The 21,792-nt window shown below is 34.1% G+C and overlaps 1 protein-coding gene across 4 annotated transcripts in view; it reads left to right on the forward strand.

Annotated features, from left to right (window-relative positions):
* The window catches only part of REV3L (REV3 like, DNA directed polymerase zeta catalytic subunit), a 152,785-nt gene that overhangs the window by 86,472 nt on the left and 44,521 nt on the right, over positions 1–21,792 (forward strand). For all 4 annotated transcript variants that reach the window (XM_019734940.3, XM_019734942.3, XM_088795507.1 and 1 more), the window contains 7 exons: positions 877–1,019; positions 1,718–5,882; positions 9,761–10,674; positions 12,399–12,478; positions 13,791–13,916; positions 17,890–18,082; positions 19,509–19,620. In XM_019734940.3, the coding sequence (XP_019590499.3) occupies positions 877–1,019; positions 1,718–5,882; positions 9,761–10,674; positions 12,399–12,478; positions 13,791–13,916; positions 17,890–18,082; positions 19,509–19,620 (5,733 nt within the window). The remainder of the gene's footprint in view (positions 1–876; positions 1,020–1,717; positions 5,883–9,760; positions 10,675–12,398; positions 12,479–13,790; positions 13,917–17,889; positions 18,083–19,508; positions 19,621–21,792) is intronic.

The following is a 21,792-nucleotide window of genomic DNA, read 5'->3' on the forward strand; positions in this document are numbered from 1 at the left end:
GAGAATGTAAAAGCAGAAATTGTGTGAAGTCTGTTAAAAAGGAAGGTTTTGCCGTGGATAGAAAGTTGGACCAGATGACCTCTAATTCTCTAAGCTCTTAAAAGAATGATTTTAGGACAAACTGTGATTTGGGAAAGGCTTGATGGAGAAACTGCTGCATGTATGATAAAGGGATATTTTCAAATTTTGAAAACAAGAGAATGACTAATTATGGATATGGTATGGATAGAAAGAAAGTTCGCCTAGCCAGATAGAAGAGAAAGTATCAAGCTAGGCTCTAGTAAAAAAAAAAGTTAAAACTTAAAGAGTATCCATCTGGACTTAACAGGGCACCTGAATTTCTCTGTAACACTACTTGATAGCCACTGCTGGATTGACTCAACACCTTAACTGCTTCCTAGCCACTCTCTGATCCGTTATTTTTCTTTCAGCCCTGACCTGAATACTCCTTTGCCCACCTTTTTGTTTGTTTTTTCCAATTCATAATGTAGTGATTGTGTGTTTATGGAGACATGTCAGATGCCACCTTTTTAGAAATTACTGGGTTCTCTCTCACCCAAGCTGTTGTATGTATAGCTATCTAATGAAGGCTGAAGGGGAGAATATGAAAAGAACACGATTAGATATGATCCAGGATATTGTAGAGCTTTGCGTATAGAAATGGTGGTGTCTTATCAAAGTGATTATAAAATCTATTCATGATAAGTTTCTGTAGGACATGATATTAAAGCAAACTAAACATGCCTTTTTAAAGTTGTAATTTTCAGATCATTTTATTAAATTTTACTACTATAGCATCAAATTAGGCAAATTATTTGAGACTGACATGCTTTTTCCTAATGACCATACTCATTAGTGAATCTTAATATACTCTAGATCACTGTGCAGAAATACCCATAGAAGCTCAACCGAAGAAGATGATTCATCTTCAGAAGAAGAAATGGAATGGAGTAATAACAGTTTGTTTCTAGCCAATCTTTCTATACCTCAGTTAGATGGAACCGCAGATGAAAATAGTGGTAAGTAAACAAGTCTACTGTAAGCATTTCATAATTTAGAGGCCCAAATATATTTGAATCTGAAGCTGTTAGGTTGGTGCAAAAGTAATTGAGATTTATGCAATTTAATCTTTTTAAACCGCAATTACTTTTGCACCAACCTAATATAATTACATTTCCTATGTAGTTAGTTCGCTAATTGAGTCTGTAACAATACTGGAATGTTTTGTCCTCTAGAATATTTTCTTTTGAGGGATTGTGGACATATGATTCTCATTTTTAAGAGGATCTATATTTGTTAATCACTGATTTAAAGCTTCATAAACTTTAATCAGTTTATAGTGTTAATGTTTAACTAGCATCAGAAACTAAGAAATATGCTCAGCTTATTTGAAGTGAAAATGTAAAGAAGCATATTATGAAAATTTTTCAAGGTGACAATATTTTTTCCTTATTCTCCTAAAAGGCATTGAATAGTAATATAATCTATTTCTGATCAAAAGAATGTATGTTTAAAATAATGACTAATAATTAAATGTAATTCTTGTTTGTTTAGATTGAGTCATTATCCCAATGATAGGTGTAATCATTTTGTTGAGATAACCGTATTAAACATACACTTCATATCATTTCTTTTATGATGAGAGTATCATTGTGTGGGAAAATATTTTTAAAATTAAGAGTGGAAGTCAAATAAATTCTTTTCCCCCCCTTTTCAGACAATCCATTGAACAACGAAAATTCTAGAACCCACTCTTCTATGATTGCAACAAGCAAGCTATCAGTAAAACCTTCCATCTTTCACAAAGATGCTGCTACATTAGAACCCCCATCTTCTGCTAAGATTACCTTTCAGTGTAAACACACAAGTGCCCTTTCTTCCCATGTTTTGAACAAGGAAGATTTAATTGAAGACCATTCACAGCCAAACAACGTAGAAAAAGGTCTAGATCATTCAGTTGCTTCTTTTACAAATGAAAGCACTTACTCTATGAAATACCCTGGATCTTTAAGCAGTACTGTCCATTCAGAAAACTCTCATAAAGAAAGTACTAAGAAAGATATCCTCCCAGTATCTTCCTGTGAAAGTAATATTTTTGATTATGAAGAAGATATTCCATCTGTTACAAGACAAGCACCAAGTAGAAAGTATACAAACATCAGAAAAATTGATAAGGATGCCCCTTTTATACATATGAACCGTCACACTAGCGAAAGTACATTGAGCAAAAATTCTTTCAACTTTTCTGACTTAAGTCATTCAAAAAATAAATTATCTTGTGAAGGAAATGAAAAAGGAAACAGCACAGCTCTGAATAGTTTATTCCCTTCATCGTTAACAGAAAATTGTGAATTGTTGTCATGCTCAGGGGAGAATAGAACTATGGTACATTCTCTTGATAGCATTGCTGATGAAAGCGGACTAAATAAACTTAAAATTAGATACGAAGAATTTCAAGAACATAAAACAGAAAAGCCGAACCTCAGCCAGCAAGCAGCACATTATATGTTTTTTCCCAGTGTTGTTCTTTCTAATTGTCTCAGTAGACCACAGAAACTCTCTCCTGTCACATACAAACTACAACCCAGTAATAAACAGTCCCGGTTAAAAATGAATAAAAAGAAACTTGTAGGTCATCAAGAGACTTCTACCAAAACTAGTGAGAGTGGATCCACAAAAGATAATTGTATACAAAATAATTCTTGTAATAGTAATTCTGAGAAGAATAATGTATTGGCCAGTGATTTAATTAAAGTCACCCGTGGAGCTTTTGAAAATAAAACACCTACGGACAGTTTTATAGACTGTCACTTTGGAGATGGAACCTTAGAAACTGAGCAGTCCTTTGGATTGTATGGAAATAAATACACACTAAGAGCCAAACGCAAGGTAAATTATGAGACTGAAGATAGTGAATCAAGTTTTGTAACACAAAACTCAAAAATTAGCCTACCTCATCCTATGGAAATTGGTGAAAGTTTAGATGGGACTCTCAAATCACGAAAACGAAGAAAAATGTCTAAAAAGCTGCCCCCTGTCATCATAAAGTATATTATTATTAATAGATTTAGAGGGAGAAAAAATATGCTTGTGAAGCTAGGAAAAATAGACTCTAAAGAAAAACAAGTAATATTAACAGAGGAAAAAATGGAACTATATAAAAAGCTTGCACCTTTGAAGGATTTTTGGCCAAAAGTTCCTGACTCCCCTGCAACCAAATATCCCATTTATCCATTAACACCAAAGAAAAGTCACAGAAGAAAAACGAAACACAAGTCTGCTAAGAAAAAAACTGGTAAGCATCAAAGGACAAATAGTGAAAATATTAAAAGAACTTTGTCTTTCAGGAAAAAACGGTCACATGCTATTCTTTCTCCTCCTTCGCCATCTTATAATGCTGAAACTGAAGACTGTGACTTGAATTATAGTGATGTAATGTCTAAACTAGGTTTTCTTTCTGAGAGAAGCACAAGTCCCATAAATTCTTCTCCACCTCGCTGCTGGTCTCCCACAGATCCAAGAGCTGAAGAAATTATGGCTGCTGCAAATAAAGAATCAATGATTTTTAAGGGTCCCAATGCATATAATAGCAAGACTGTTAATTCCCGTATAGAAAAAAATAGTCGAGCAAGAGCACAGGTGAAGAAATCAAAAACAAAGCTTGTTAATAATCCCTCTGCCGTTACTAAGAAGAGGAACAAACGAAATCAGACAAATAAACTAGTTGATGATGGAAAAAAGAAACCGAGGGCAAAACAGAAACAAAAAACAAATGAGAAAGGTACGTCAAGAAAGCACATAACACTTAAAGATGAAAAAATAAAATCTCAGTCTGCTGAAGTTAAGTTTGTGCTGAAACATCAGAATGTGTCTGAGCCCTCAAATAGTTCTGGAGGCTCTCAACTACTTTTTAAACAGAAAGATGTGTCACTGATGGGCTCTGCTATGGATCATCCCATTTCTGTTCCCCAAACCACTGGAATTCATGCACAACAGAATTCATCCGGCTGCTTTTCTTCTTTCTTAGAAAGCAAGAAACCTGTAGATTTGCAGACATTCCCCAGTTCCCGAGATGATTTGCATTCATCCGCTGTTTGTAATTCTTTGGGACCTGGAATCTCAAAAATTAATGTTCAGAGGTCTCATAGTCAAAGTGCTATGTTTACTCTAAAGGAATCAACCTTGATTCAAAAAAATATATTTGACCTTTCCAACCATTTGTCTCAGGTAGCACAGAATTCACAGATATCTTCAGGTGTAATGTCTCCAAAGACAGAAGAGAATGCAAATATACAAAAGAACTATTTGTCATCTATTGGAAAGTTAGGTGAATTTCATAATTCCCTAGAATCAAAGACTGACCCAGCGTATGCCCCTAACTTTTTGCATTGCAAAGACAGTCAGCAGCAGATTGTGTGCATGGCAGAACAGTCAAAGCACAGTGAAACTTGTTCTCCAGGAAATGCAGCTTCAGAGGAAAGCCAGATGCCTAATAATTGCTTTGTAACTTCCTTGAGAAGTCCAATCAAACAAATAGCATGGGAACAAAAACAAAGGGGCTTTATTTTAGGTATGTCAAATTTTAAACCTGAAAGGGTAAGACAGAGGACATTGGCAGAAGCAATTTCACAAACCAAAGCACTTTCTCAGTGTAAAAATCAAAGTGTGTCAACACCTTCAGCATTTGGTGAAGGACAGTCTGGACTGGCAGTTTTAAAAGAATTGTTACAGAAAAGACAGCAGAAAGCACAAAATGCAAGTATTATGCAAGACCCATTACCTAATAAACACCAACCAAACAAAAATATGTCTGTTTCTCTTGAGCATAACAAGACAATTAAACGAACACGATCAGTAACATATCCAAGAAAACCTCGAACCCCCAGAAGTACAAAACCTAAAGAAAAAATCCCCAAACTTAAAGTAGACTCCCTAAATTTACAAAACTCTGGCCAGGTGGAGAACTCCCAATCGGATGACAGTCCCATCTTTTTTTCAGATCCAGGTTTTGAAAGTTGTTACTCACTTGAAGATAGCTTGTCTCCTGAACATAATTACAATTTCGATATTAATACAATTGGTCAAACTGGATTTTGTAGTTTTTATTCTGGCAGTCAGTTTGTCCCCGCTGATCAGAATTTGCCTCAGAAATTCTTAAGTGATGCTGTCCAGGATCTTTTCCCAGGACAAACGATCGACAAAACTGAGTTTTTAAGTCACGATAACCAGAAGTGTGATGAAGACAAACATCCAGCCTCAGACTCAACCTCATGGATTAAATCTGGTACTCTGAGTCCAGAACTGTTTGAGAAATCATCCCTAGAGAGCAATGAGAGCCATCGCCACAACCAGTGGAAAAACAGCTTTCATCCTCTAACAACTCGGTCTAATTCAATAATGGATTCTATCTGTGTCCAGCAGGCAGAGGACTGTCTAAATGAAAAATCCAGATTGAGTCGGAGCTCAGTAAGCAAAGAAGTGTTCTTTAGCCTCTCACAGCCTGGCACTTCAGACTGGATTCAAGGTCATACCAGAAAGGAAATGGGACAGTCTCTTGACTCAGTCAATACCTCTTTTACTACAATACTATCCTCCCCTGATGGTGAACTTGTGGATGTAGCCTCTGAAGATTTAGAATTGTATGTTTCAAGAAATAATGATATATTGACACCAACTCCTGACAGTTCACCAAGGTCTGCCAGCTCTCCCTCACAATCTAAAAATGGCAGTTTCACCCCTCGAACTGCTCACATTCTGAAACCACTTATGTCCCCACCAAGTAGGGAAGAAATTATGGCAACTTTGTTGGATCACGACCTTTCAGAAACTATTTACCAGGAACCGTTTTGCAGTAATCCTTCTGATGTACCAGACAAGCCTAGGTAATCAGTTATCTTTTCCCCTTGTGTCACTCTGAATAATTATAATGTATATAACATTTGTTACCTGACTGCTTGCTACTTTTCTGACTATGACTCTGTATTTGTAAGTATATCAGTGTGAAAACTATTCATAATTATGGACTTATTAAGAAAATTCACAGACTACTGTGTTTCCCCAAAAATAAGACCTAGCCGGACAATCAACTCTAATGCATCTCTTCGAGCAAAAATTAACATAAGACCAGATACTATATTATATTATGCCCGGTCTCATATTTTATTACATAAGACCCGGTTTTATATTATATAAGACCCGGTCTTATACTAAAATAATAAAGACCAGGTCTTATATAAATTTTTGCTCCAAAAGACGCATTAATGCTGATTGTCCGGCTAGGTCTTGTTTTCCGGAAAATGCGGTAGTTGATGATTGCACATGGAGAAATTTATTTAAGTTTCCCTTGAGCATAACAAGACAATTATGCTGTTGGTCTTGGATCTATTACACGGTGTCTCCCTAAAAGAGTAGAGCTGCAAAGACTCACTATCACGTGATGCCAAATTAAGAAGGCTGTCATAATACTTTAAAAGTATTATAATTATCACTTTAAAAATGGTATTTATTTCTAAAAGGGTAAATTTTTACAATTTTAAAAAAACTTCATTTTTTAAGTGTTTGAAAATGAGTATACATATATTTTAAATACTCTTTATGATGTATCTCTAAATGAAAATTATTTCTGTTATATACCATTTTTGTTCATGTTGCTAATATCTTCGGTCATATTATTACTTTTGTTAGTTTATATAATTATTAAGGGTGCAAGATGGACTTAGCCTCCCATTATCTCTTCTTTCTTTTAGGAATCTTTTCAGAGAAGTGATAGACAGACACGTGTACATGCACACGCACGTGTGTGTACACACACACACACACACACACACACCAATAGCAAAATGGGCAGGAATCACAGTACTGGTTTATTTATAAACTAGTAAAGTAGGTGTCCTCTACCACCTGCATTACCAAGGTAGAGCATATCTAATAAGAGCTAAATTGGGGAGCATGCCTTTACCCAGGAGATTTAAGTGATGCTTCTTTCTCCTGCCTCCTGTGTCTTTGGTCCTATTTACCTAACCAGTCTCAGAAAGAGGCAGTTCATTTGAGCCATCCAGTCAGAAGCAGAGGAGGTTGGCTAGCACTGCCAAGGCAGACGGCTTAATCTAAATGGTGGAAAGAGATATGAAGAGCCACCTCAGGCGAGAGGTCACACTGCATGTAAGCTCTGACGTTTAGCAGCCCCATGTTCCTGACCCTAGTGAAAAAGACACAACGAATGCCAGGCTTTTACCCAGGAGATTAGCAGTAATGTCTGCAGGAGTCCAGTTAAGAAAGAGGTCAGAGATCATAAGTTTAAGGTAGAAGTTCCCTCCTTTAAGGACTTGAAGTGAAGGACAGAAACAACCCCCCGCCTTCCTAAGACACTTGTGTTAACAGGTTTTTTTGTTTTGCTTAGTATCCACATGTAGTCTTTTAACATGAATGGGATTCTATTTCACTGCCAGCTTATATGAATGTCTGTTCCTTAGACATTAGTTTCCATTATTTTGGGAGCTTTGACTTTATCAGTAGTCGTTATGGTATATTTTTTATTTTTAATCAAAATATTTTTTCTACCCTTAGACTTACTTAGTTAATTTATCATGTGCTAGTCATTAACTTTTTGTTACTGTTAGTTGTCTAACTCTGATACTTGTTCTGCAGCTGAAATAGAAGGATAATAGTCATTATTTTTTAAAAACAATGTTTTCTAATATAAATCTATGTATTCATTATATAAAGTTTGGGAAGTATAAAAGGACAAAAATCACATCATTTCGCCACCTAGCGACAATCAATAATATTTTAATGTGTTTTCTTATATGTATATAGTTTTTTTAAATGTATATAGTTTTTTGTTTTTTATAAAATCTGATCTTACTGTAGAAACCATATTATATCTAGATTTATTATTTATTATTATTCACTTAACGTATTTATAACATTTTCTAAATTTGTGAGTTTCTTGAAACATTTTAATGACTGCATAATATTCTATCATGTATATTATTGGACAGAAAAATTGTTCCTTATTTTACCACTATAGGTAATTAGGGGATTAGCATCTTCTTCATAAAGCATTGCTTGTATTTTGGAGTTTTTCCTTATAGTCCTGACAATAGGATTGCTACATGATTTAAGGCTCTTCATATATATGATGACATGAGTTGTAGCAAATACTATGCTGCTGACAATATTCAAGAAAGCTGAATTTACCACATCTCACCAATTTTTATTTTTGGGTTCTGTATGATTTCTCTATCAAAATATTAAGTTGAGTATGGTCACATGACATACATACTTATTTCCGCTAATAGCAATAATTCTGCTTTTAATTTTTCATATAGCTGGGAGGTAGGTGCAGGGAAGACGCTAGACCCTGGTTATGGAATTAACTAGTAGGAGGCAAAATCTTTAGGGGAAAAGGAAATGTGGGAACCCTGATGCTCTTCCATCAGCTCCAAATCAGAAAACATGAAGCGAGGTCGTTGAGTTTTATTTAGAGAATGACCAGGACATTTGAGGAACCATGCCCTAAGAGAAGTAATTGAAAAAATGAAAAATTGTCTTCATATCCATGAAACACATACCATAACGAAGAAAAACTAGAGTTCTTGTATGTTGCTGCAGAAAACAAATAGTACCAATGGATACATGTTAAATAAAGAGATTAAGCTTAATATTTATAACTACTGGAAACAAAACCAAGCTACCATTTAATTAGTGATTCTCCACATACACATACATTATTAGCATTTAAACTATGCATTCTGTGGTCTCTGCCAACTCCTAAGTTCATAATTATGTTAGTGTTCAACCTTGCTGTAAAAAGGGGAGAAAGAATTATGGTAATTTACCTCAATTGTGTGTGACTTTTAAGTTTGAGGGAATTTGGGGGAAGCACAAAGATTTGTTTGAACTGACTGGCTTTACTAAACTGCTATAATACTAGGGAATATAAAAAGAGGCTATAGATAAAATCCAGGGATCTGGTCCCGGAGGATAAATCCTTCCATTGTTTCTATTCATTTGTGGTGATAGTGGAAAGTTATTTAAAATGAGTTGATGAAAGGAATCTGATGAGTTTGTGCTATCTCCTTGAAGAAAAGAAGGCTTCATTGAGTACTTAAAAAAAAAATACCTTCTTTCCCTAGTATTGATGATTTTCCAAAGGAAATTATTATTATTTTTTCTAGTTGGTTTATTGTGTTGTTCAGGCCCTCTGTTTCCCTGCTTATCTTCTGTCTGGCTGTTCTATCAATTATTTAGATTGGGGATATTGAAGTTTCCAAGTATTGTTGTAGAGCTGTCTATTTCTTCCTTGAATTCTGTTCCATTTCTTTGAGGGAAGGTCTGCTGATAATGAATTCTCCCAGTGTTTGTGTGGCTGTGAAGGTCTTTATTTCCCTTTCACTTTTAAAGTGTAATTCATTGGATGTAGGTGGACACCTCGAAGCTTCTGGGAGAACCACTTGGCCCTGGGGATGTGCAGTGGAATGGCCACTTTGGGTTGCTGTGGGCTTGGGCCTTGGGGGCATTGGGTTGGGGCCCTGGGGATTCCCGCCAAATCCCTGTAGTGAGGAGAAGCGTATTGAGACTAAAGATAGAGTGTACTTGCATAAAATACGTGTGTGTAGTGGGGTGTGGAAAGGATAGAAAGAGATGGGTATTTTTAAGCCTCCAAAAGGGACTTTAAAAGTCTGTAGGATAGGGAGCTAAATATTTTGGTAATTGCTCTTTAAAACAAAACAGTTGTTCTAAAATATGTTGTTTATAGGGAGATCGGCGGACGGCTTCTCATGGTAGAAACTCGGCTCCCAAATGATCTAGCTGAGTTTGAGGGAGACTTTTCCTTGGAAGGACTTCATCTGTGGAAAACAGCATTCTCAGCAATGACTCAGAATCCAAGACCAGGGTCACCCCTTCGCAATGGCCAAGCATTTGTCAATAAAGGGTTAAGTAATGGCCATAAAATGGTTGAAGATAAAAAAATTGTGATTATGCCTTGCAAATGTGCCCCAAGTCGACAACTGGTTCAAGCATGGCTTCAAGCCAAAGAAGAATACGACCGTTCCAAGAAACTGTCTAAAACTGAGCCAACTGGAGTTGTAAAATCTGCTGAGAACTTCAGCTCTTCAGTTAACCCAGATGACAAACCTGTAGTGCCTCCAAAAATGGATACAACTCCACAGATACTCCCCACTACAGCACATACCAAGGAAGATGTTGATAAGTCTCAGAGTGCTTTACAAGTGCCAACCACAGGGTGCAGTCAAACTGCAAGTGAAAGTCAGAAGCTGCCACCAGTTGCTTTTGCAAATAATCCTGAAAAAGATGAAGATGATGATGACGACTATTATTTTAGTTGTAGCTCCCCTGATTCTCCAGTAATTCCGCCTTGGCAACAAGTAACATCCTCAGATTCCAAAACACTGAATGGAGATGACAGACCCTCATCACCAGTAGCGGAACTATGTTCCCTGACTGTTGAGAACTTCTTAAAGCCGTTAAAAGATGATGTACAGAAAAGCCCCTGCAGTGAGCCTCGGGAGCCGCGAGTGATATCTCCAATTAACGTTAGGGCAAGAACTGGGATATGTGAATCACTTTGCCTTCATAGTACACCAATCATACAGAGAAAACATCTGGAAAGGCTTCCTGAAGCAACTGGCGTTAGCCCTTTATCAACAAGTAAGTTAATAAATAATAGACTCCATAATTGTTCTTCAAAGATTAGAAATGGAAACAACATTAGACTATGTCAATGAAAGTAAGAGCTTTTTAAATGAAATTTTAGTTCAGCTAATGAGAGTCTTGTTATTTTATCATGTCTTGGAAAGACATCATCACATGGAAACTTATCTTTTTGCTGTGAAATCTACTGACATCTGCTTTCATCTTATCTTCTGGCTTCTGGGTGAACTACAGGAGCCCTCTCAGAAACCTTACCTTCTTCTCAACTCGATTTTTCCCATTCCCATTCTCCCATTAATATATACCCAGCTCTCTCCCACCTTTTAAAATAGAAGTAAAGCCTAACAACTACTTTGACCATACATCTGCCAGCTTCTACTCTTTTTTCTTCTTTAAAGCCAAATTTCTTGAAAGATTTCTCTTAATTGGACAACTCCATTTGTTTACCTCCTAATCATTTCTCAGCCTACTCTGAACTGGATTCTGCTCCCCACCCTTTCACCAGTACATCTCTTGCAAAGATTCTCAATCACCTTCATGTAGCTAAAGCCAGTGGATGTTTTTCAGTCTTTCTATCAAATGCCCTCTAAGCAGCCCTTGTCCTATTGTCCACACCTTCCTTCTTGGAGCTTCTTCCCCCTTGATTTTTCTCCTACTCTTCTGTTTCTTCCTGCTTTCCTTTATCTCACATTCTCAGTTATTTATGTGTTGGGATTTATTAAGGCTTAGTCTTCTTTATTCTATATTCTCTGCCCGAATTATCTAATTGCTGCCCACAGGATTTTTACATATAACTCACAAATGTAAATTTCCATTCACAACTGTCTTTTAAGCTTCAGAACACTGTACACAGCTGCCTATTTGATGTTTCTACTTGAACGCTCAAAGGTACCACAAGGTCAATATTTTTTAAACTCAATTCATGATCTTACTGCTTACATTCACCACCAACCACCCAGCAAAGCACACACTCACACATAGAAACCTATCTGGTCCCCTCAGTTTTCCTCACTTCAATGAATAGTACAACCACCCGTGTCACGGAGTTACACAGGTCAGAAACGTGGGATTTATTTGTAACACCCACCTGATTCCCTCACTGCCCATCCTGTAGTTTTTCAGTCCAGTACCAAGGCCTGTCACCTTTTTGTTTCCTAGATTATCCAAATCTGTCTACCTCTGTCTACCACCATAACCTTAGGCCAAGCTGTCATCATAGCTCACCTACCATCTACCCTAACCTTCTTAGCAATTTCTAGGCCTTTTGCTCAGTAATCTGATTAATTCCTCCTTCCTAGTTACTCTTCCTGTTTCAGCTCAAAAAGCCTTCATAGCCTCCCCAACTATAAAAATTCCCAATTATATTCCCTTTTGTTGTATTTACCTCAGTTATAATTTTATTTTTCTATATGTATTTGATGAATATCTAATTCTCTCTAGACCCCGTGAGGGTCTAGAATTATTAAATAATTCCCTAAGATAATTGACTGAGGAATAAAACAATAATTAAAATCTAAATGTTTTTATTTAAAAACCCAAAACTTTAAAGTTATTTTGGTGGGGATCAGAAGTTTGAATTGAATTAGTTTCCCTTATGAAGACTTTGGGGAGAATTTATAGGATAATACAAATAGTAATTAAGAATTTGGAATATCAAAAAATTAGAAAAAATAAATAGGTAATTTTGATGTCTATGTTAAATATGAAATTTCTTTCTACAGAACCAAAAACCCAGAAACTGAGTCATAAGAAAGGAAGTAATATTGATACTCGTAGAAGAATATTCTTAACACAAGCAAAGGTAACTATGTTAATCATATTTAAAAATCAGTGGAAGATCCAGTCTTATGCTTAGATTTCAGTTAGATAATTGATAACTTTGTGTCTCAATTAAAAAAAAATTTTTATTATACTTTTGCATCATTTTATTTACATATCTTTGAGACAACAAGAAATTGCCTAATTTTTTTTTAGGTTTTTTTTTTTGTGTTGGGATCTAAAAGATTCTTATATGTAAATACAAATATTACAGAGAAAGTGAATATGATAGCCAATATGTGGATTATGAGGATACAAATACATTAACTGATAACTGGCAAAATCAGAACAGTCCAATGACAGCAGAGCTCAAGTAAGTGATTTTTGATCCCACCAAAAATATATCCTTTTTCTTGGTTTATTTTTTCTCAAATATAACATAATTGATTTTTTCAGTTTATCTTACTAAATAACAAAGGTATACAACATTATTTACTATTGAAACTCTGAAAAATCACAAATATCTTTATTCAAATAAAAATATGGTAAAACAACTTAAAATACATGGTTATGTGAAAAAAGTATACATTAGACATGTATCCTTGGAAATGTATACTAGAAATCAGTTCCATATTGTCCACTTCTCATAAATATCATGTACTACATATAGTATTTTAATATTTATAATTTGATATTGTAGATACATTTTTAATACTTATTTTTAAAGCAGTACTATTGTTGAATTATAAGCCATTTATATTAAAAACAAATACTAGTATATTGTTAACATAAATCAACATTTTGGGGAAAATGGTTAATGGATTTGGAAATCAGAAAAAATACTTTTTTAAAAATAGAAAGATTCTATTTCTAAACCCTTGAAGATTATTTATGTTTTAATTCATCTTTCACACTCATGTTGTGTTAGGGTAAAATACAAGTCAGAATTTCAGATCTTTTACAAACTTTAGCCAAACTCGTTACAAATACATTGCTTGCTTGCTTGCTTGCTTGCCATACTTCTAAGAAAGGTCAAGATAAATGTCCATGTGTTATAAATGTCAAGTCTCAAAAGACTATTATTTTCAGTATTTGGGGCTTTAAACTCAAAGATCAACATATGGTTTGCTTACAGATGATATCAGATGTTTCTACATATGTTTAGTTCTGATTCCTTGAATTACTAGCATGAAAAGAATGTTAATAAAATACTTACGGTTTCTTTTTGGACTTAAAGAGATGATATTAGTTTGTCATGTATTATTAAAACATATATTACCTAAGTAGGAATAAGTAATCAAAAGAAAAAATGATTGCTCATTTATCTTTTTCTGGCTATGTTTTTTTTTTAATAGAATCAATTTGCAGCAGTAAATACTCCAAAGAAAGAAACTTCTCAGATTGATGGACCATCTTTAAACAACACTTATGGTTTCAAAGTCAGCATACAAAATTTACAGGAGGCAAAAGCTTTACATGAGGTAAAACTGCAACAGTAAGGACACATATGCTGTTTAACTCTTTATTCTGTGGAACAAGTGTGGAAATTTTTTACTGAAGGAGTAATACACTAAATTCTATGCCTGTTAATCTTCATTCTGTTCTGATTATTATTAGTATTTTATGTATTCATATATTTATATAAAATAAGAGTAACTTTTAAAGTTCCTCTTATTATAATAAGAGGAACCATCAGTTACTGAGACTGCTTTGTGGTTTCACAGTTTCTACAAATCTTGTAAAACTGAAACACAGTTTATAGAAGCTAAAATTAGAAAATAGTTTTTAACTATTAGAAAATCTCTCTGTTATTCTGGGATTGTTATATTAGGATGTTATCACATCCCAACTGTGAAATCTTATAAAACTGAAACACAGTTTCTAGAAGCTAAAATTAGAAAATAGTTTTTAACTATTAGAAAATCTCTGTTATTCTGGGATTGTTATATTAGGATGTTATCACATCCCAACTGTGATACTTACTTGTATTTTCTATTTGATTGATTGGTTCAGTGGATTAGTGCTAGCTACAATTCTCTAAATAACCCATATATTCTCTATATAAACCAGTTACCTTCACAGACCATAAGTAAGATTTGGAAGCTGTCTTTAAAAATACACATCACTCACAGGACAGATGGAAGAATATGTGTGAATGGGTCTATTAAAGAAAACACAACTCAGAGCATATATCTGACTGGCAATAAGGTGGAAATTAGAGTATGTTCTCATTGTTTATACCTGTGCTATCACTACGGTAGCCATTAGCAATGTGACTATTAAGAACTTAACATTTGGCTTCCACATCTAGAAACTAAGTTTTAAATTTTATTCAATTTTAGAAGTATACTAGACTTACTAGAAAACTTTAAGTATGTTTGGAACAACTTAGGTATGTAAAACTACTTTTTCAACTGTAAATTTGATATCTAACTACAGATCAAGTATTTTTATTAAAAATTTAGCTCATTAGTAACTTTATATTGATTAGATGTTGAAAGAGTAATATGTTAGATATAGTAGATTAATGAAAATATTTTAAAATTAATTTAAGCTATTTTTACTTTCTTTAAATGTGACTACTATAAAATTTAAAATTACATATGTGACTTTCATTATATTTCTATTAGACAATGCTGGTTTATACAGTCGTTTTATGTCTTTGCGCTTGAAAGAGCAGAGAATTCAATTTTTAATTTTTTTTTCTCTCAAGTCAATTTTGTCTTAAACTGTTCTAAGGATTGGACAAGCATTGACTAAGAAAAATTTAAATGATGTCCTCATTTTTACCCTAAATTTGAACTAAGAATTGTACTTTTGTGGAATTACATTGGAACATAGCCTAACTCCCTAATTATTGTACGTGTTTTCATTCAACAGCATTCATTTAGTTCCTGCTTTACACCTAGCCCTGTGATATCCTGAATCCCAGATAAATTAAGTAATAAACTCAGGAATACAGTTCTTATCAAGTACATACCTGAAATTAGAAAATTAAAGAAAACACTTTGTTAAAAATGTTTATTAAAGCAACTTTGATAGACCTTAGCAAAAAGACTTGTTACCTTTGATTACTTTTATATTATTTGAAAAATATAAATTTCTTCTTATACTGTTACTTTATTCTGTGTAACCCCATTTCAGAATCATGGGCCCTCTTGAAGTAGAAATCACTTCCAAGGTCTGGCAAGTTGTTTATAGCTTCTTCCTAACACAGGCTTTCTTCATCTCAAGTCACACTCCAAAAAGCCACCTGCTGGTCAAATAGGGAATGAACCAAAAAAATCTGCACTATGCTTTGTTCCTTTTTCCCAGAAATTGTGCCCATAGCAATTTTCTTCTGTTTCCCATTACCCTGGGCTAATCTCTCTCTACTGCATATGCAGAAGGAAAAAGTTGTAACCTTGTCCCCCTTTCTCACCTACCTCTTTCCTAGTCACACTCAGTAAATCTCTTCATTCCATGTTTGCAAAAAAATGTCCCTAACATTAGTAATGCATTTTATATCAAAGAATAGAAGGGCAAAACTTGAGTGTGAAGTTTGGCCCACTAAATAAATAATTTAGCCTCCAAGATTCTTTTGACATGAAATTGTCTTCAGTCTTCTCTGTAGTCTTTCTACATGTTCATCTTTTTCTAATTAAACTGGTTTCTTGGTTTTGTTTTGCTTGGGTTTAGGGAGACGTTTTCCATTTTCCATTTCAAACAGTCCTAAAGAGTAAACATTTAAAATAAAAGTTCTTTCCCTGAGGTCCCCCTAATGATTTGATTTTTTTTCCTAATCTTATTTGTTTCGTATTTTCATTTTTACTAGAAATAGCAACATATACTTCCTAAGGAAAGTATTGGTTTGTGGATATTGGTTTTATTATTCCTTATGCCTTTACATGCATAATTCATGTATTTTTATATTTAAAAAAATACTTATTAACAAATTTACTAATGGATGCATGCATTATTACTTATACATGATAAAACATTCAATCAGCACAAAAAGATTTACAATGAAAAGTAAGTTTTCCTTTCACCCCAGACTAAGAGTCTCCTTCCCCACAAGCAATAAGCAATTCTACGTTTTTTCATGTCTCTGCAGAAATTTTCTATGCATATGCTTATTAACCTTTTTTGCATACATAAAAGCACTCTCTGGTTCCATTTATCAATGTTTTATGGTGATCTTTCCATATTAGGACATATAGATCTGGCTCGTTCTTTTGAAAATTTTAAAGATTACAGAGTATTCCATTGTATGTAGTCTTTATGAATATCACATAATTTATGAAACTATTCTCCAACTGATAGACATTTTGATTTTTAGTCTTTTATAATTTATAAAAACTGGAAGTATAATCTTTAGTGAACATTTTTGTGCATGTAATTTGATTATACGTATGAGTATCAGCATATCTGCAGAATATATTCTCAGGAGTAGAATTGCTAGATCAAAGGATGTGTCCATTTTAAATTTTGATAGATATTTCTAAATTGTCCTCCATAGAGATTTACCAAATTCTAGTCCCATTATTAGTGAGAACTTTGCATTTATATTTCTTCAACAGTTGGCATTGCAAGATAAATACAAAATACGTACCCTTTATTAAATTTATATGATCTGAATAATTACCAATATTGTAACAGCAGTCTGCTGTTTTCCGTTGCCAGATACGTGTACATTGCTGGTACAATGATGGCTAGAATTCCAGCTATAATCATCAATCCATCCTACATTTTGTTTTTTTGTACCCAGAGTTTTTACTTAAAATGTCTTGATTTTAGAAAGAGAACTAAGGATTACAGTTAAGAGTTTTTATTAGCATAGGAAAATACGTTTAAAAAGAAAAATACTTCATTTTTTGCATTATATGTCAACGAGAAAATGTGTATGGGCAAAACTCTGGCTTTTATGTAGTTAATACCATGCAATTCTCATTATTTTTTTCAGGAAAAACTATAATTAAAAATCTGTCTAGTACATACAAAAGTCTAAATTGAAGTAGCCCTCAAGTAGTAAATAATTAATAACTAAGAGTTTCAAACTAAAAAATACCCCTCTTCTCCATTTAAACCATAAGTAAAACTATAGGTTAGTTAACTGGGTAGAAAATAAAAAGTAACAAACTTTGGTTTGAATTTACAACCACTTGGATTAATCATTCTCTTTCTCAAACAGAAAATGAGAGGCACTGCATGTATTTTAGATAAATAGTTTTAAATATGTATCGACATTGAGAAATTACAGTATAAGCAGATTTTCTAAAATAAAAAATAAATTGATTAATCTAATCTTAGATGTAAAAATCTTTAGTTTTAATCTGTAGAGTGTTAAACTCTGTCCTTCGTGGCCATGCTTTCTGTTTTCAGTTTTACGTTACTTCCTTGGAGTCTTAGTGAAACACACTTTTTTCAGCATGTCTTTAAAAGTGTCTAAAAGCATATATTTTTTTCCTTTTATAGATACAGAATCTTACCCTAATTAGTGTGGAGTTACATGCTCGAACTAGACGAGACTTAGAACCAGATCCTGAATTTGACCCAATTTGTGCTCTGTTCTACTGCATCTCGTCTGATACTCCACTACCAGACACAGACAAAACAGAGCTCACAGGCGTCATAGTGATTGATAAAGACAAGACAGTCTCCAGCCAAGGTAATGTTCATTTATATTGATTTTATACCTCTGCACCCTAACACAAACCTTGAATGTCTGTGCTGGTGATCTCTGAACCAAACAAGCCTAAAGAACTCCGTTCTAAATTGTTTGCTGAGATGTTGGCGGTAGGAAGTGTTGTGTATAGCTTTGTCCTAGATTCATTATTCTTAAATAATGATCAGAAGTCAGAAGCAGTATATTATAAAGATCTTAATAAAATTTCCCATTAGCATATCTAATTTCTTCTAAATACTGTGTAAAATACTAATTGTTAATACTAAAATCAAATGATAGGTATCTCTAGGTTGGGTGGGCAATCTTATATATGTAGTGTTGGTATTTTGCTGCTAATGCAGAATTTCTCTTTGCTTTAAGAAGTTAGGTTACTGCTATGAAGTTAACGGTTTATAAGAGACTTTAAGACATATTCTAATTTTGTTTATAGCCCTTCCTAAATATGTACACTTTCAGTTCAGAGATTCTTTATATACCGTGTTTCCCCGAAAATAAGACCTAGCCGGACAATGAGCTCTAATGCGTCTTTTAGAGTAAAAATTAATATAAGACCCGGTCTTATTTTACTATAAGACAAGGTCTTATTTTACTATAATATAAGACCCGGTCTTATATAGTGTAATATAACGTAAGACCGGGTCTTATATTAATTTTTACTCCAAAGGACGCATTAGAGCTGATTGTCCGGCTAAGTCTTATTTTCGGGGAAACATGGCAATATGCCATATAAGGCATTTTACAAAATACCAAATGTCCCTCTGCAGTTTCAAAAGGTAATACATGAATTCAGTCAACTGTGAAGGAAGTCTTAGCACAAAACAAAACCATATAAGAACTTGCAGTTTAATCAGTGGTGTGCTTGAGCTGGCTTGTACCATCTCACAAGCCAGTGAATATTTCACAGCTTTTTTCATGGCATTTTCATGAATTTTTTGAACTAGTTGATTTCACGTTGGTTGTTTGATATCAGCCATGGTGGGAAGTCTTTACATCATGGAAATAGGCAAGCACTACAAATCAGGGCTTCACCCCCGCCCCCAAAGAGGTGATTGTAAACATTTTCCATCATACCACTGATTAAAATATTCTCTACTAAGCAAAGCTCTTCCTGTAGGAAGAGTAAGAGAGAAACAAAGTAATAACATTTCTTTTCAGGTGACATGTAATTATCTGGAATTTTGTGAATGTAGACTTTTCAGGAAAATAACTGAAAATATGAAATTTGAATTGTCATTTGCATATTAAACTAGAAAAATGTTAAGAAATTTTTCAAGACTGGTTAATTATGTATTTACTTTGGGGAAAACTCTCTAAATTTGAAGTATTTCACTAGCATAATTTCAGTCAAAAGTAAGGAATAGTATTACTTACACACTTATGTATAGTAAACATTTTGTTTATTTCTTAGATAACAGATATCAGACCCCATTACTTATTAGATCTGGGATTACAAGACTAGAAGTTACCTATGCTGCTGATGAGAAGGCACTTTTTCAAGAAATTACAGATATAATAAAGAGGTATTGTTTTGTATTTTCTGATTTTTTTTTTTTCCAGTTTTTGTTCAAAGAATCCTTTCATGCTGTTGCTGATTAATATAGGTGAAGGTAGGAAAGAGGAAGAGAATCCCTTCCTTGAAAATAGAGTTATCCTTGGAAAGATTTGGCCCTCACCTTCTACCACCTCCGTAAGGTTAGGGATAGAAAAAAGAATATTCTATTCTCAAGATTGAGGGGTCAGTGAAAGAGCAATATTAACTTAGCCTCTCGCTTTCCCAGTTGGATTTCAGGATGATTTTTCTGCAATAGTGAAATAATGGGGAACCACTAAAGTTATTCATTAAATAGGCTTTTACCTTGGAGGCCGGTTACTATTTCAGTACTTTTTTTTTTTTTTTAAGAAAATGTTTTCTGAGTTCTAAACAAACCAGTATTTCCAAAAACCTTTGAAGTGCTATCTGTTCCTAAATTTAATTTAAAAATAAAATAATTAAGTGAATCTTTTGCATTTTCTCAAGAGTCTAACTCTTGGTAGCCATGGACTCTTATTAAATGCATCACTTTTCTAGAAACTTAAAATGTCTGCCCATTGCTAGGTATAAGTTTTAAAATGCTTAACGCAGGCTAGAAAATACTCACTGGATCCTGATGTATGGATAAAAGCTGTCCTTGAGCATATTGTATATACAGCCCTTTCTGTTCTGCTTTCTGTAGTGGAACTCTTGTAAAACTGAGTTGAACTTTAGTCTAGAGTTGAACTCTTATAAAGCCTGTAAAACTGAGATGATACTCTTCATTAACGATCAGGATGATATTCTACCCACTCAACATCTGATTGAATCCCAAATGGGTTAACATAAACCATTTTGAAATTAGAAAACCAGAAAATGTTTTAAACAAAACAAAATTAAATTAGATGTCAGAGCATCAAAAATGATATGGTACTATCCACCACTGTAGGGAGGAAAAAAGAATTTGTACTATTTATAGCACTGGTGACTGGATGCATTTCCATCCATCTGAGTCTTGTCATTGCCAGTTCTACCTTTTATCTTTTCCCAGAAGTTGGCATCAACATGTCAGATGCTTTCATGCCAACACTTTTATTTCAATTTTCCTTTTGCCCACACTTTTATTTCAATAATAAAAGTGTGGGCAAAAGGAAAATATAAGTTTCAGTCAATTGTATTTTGAGTGCCAGCAGTCAACGACATGGATTCGTTTGTGTGTGTATAGGAATCCTTCAAATCTCTTATCTCGACAGTCCTTAGAGCCACTGGATAACTTGAACAGTACATAGTTAGTTTTATAGGCAGATACACTTGTCATGCAGATAGTTCATATTTGACCACTCTGAGAAGAATTTCACTTTAATGTTGGGAAACCTTTCTTTAGTGCCCTAGGATCTAGCTGAACTTCCTTTTTAAGACTTAATCTACCATTTTAGCCCTTAAGTTCTGAAACTGAGAATTTGCCTCATTGTTGCATATTGTCGTGCTTTCTTTTGCTTCTCCATGTTCATGCCGTAATCCTGCTCTTTCTTCCGAAATTACCAGCCACGTGGCACTTTCTACCAAGAAAACACTTAGGTGGGTGAAAAGGTCCATTTGGCTGTTATATTAAGTTAAGCAATAACTATTATTAAATTAAGCCGTTTTCTTAGAAATTTCAACCCTATTTATATAGAGAAAAAGCACATAGATAATATACACATTATCTTTTTCTCCTGACAAGTTGAGGTCTGCTCTGTAAGTCTTTGGTACAACAGTGAATCACCAGCAGATCGCCAGATATTAAATTTACAATATGGAATGTATTTTCATAAGGCCTTTAAGTAACAAATAGGAAAAATAAAAAGAATGCTAGTGCAGAAGTTTGAACCTAGTTCTTCTGACATACCCATTTAAATCCTCCAGGATAAAAAATAAGGAGATATTTTTATGACGTTATAAGTAAAAACTAAAGCCAGTCAACATCTATTTTAAGAAAATAGCTATGGAACTGTGATAAAATATTAGCAAACCGGTTCTAAAACTATATCGGATGATCTGCTCGTGATCTATTGTTACACCACAGACTTGCAGAGTAGTCATCTATAGCGTATATCAGAAAATTAGTGTCATTCTATCCTGCACACGTCGGATTATACTTCAGTTTTTAAATGATATAATTTGGACAGACTGCACATCCCAC

The sequence above is a fragment of the Rhinolophus sinicus genome, chromosome 2 (assembly GCF_057876585.1).
Source record: "Rhinolophus sinicus isolate RSI-liver-muscle chromosome 2, RSI-T2T, whole genome shotgun sequence".
Classification (NCBI taxonomy): Eukaryota; Metazoa; Chordata; class Mammalia; order Chiroptera; family Rhinolophidae; genus Rhinolophus; species Rhinolophus sinicus.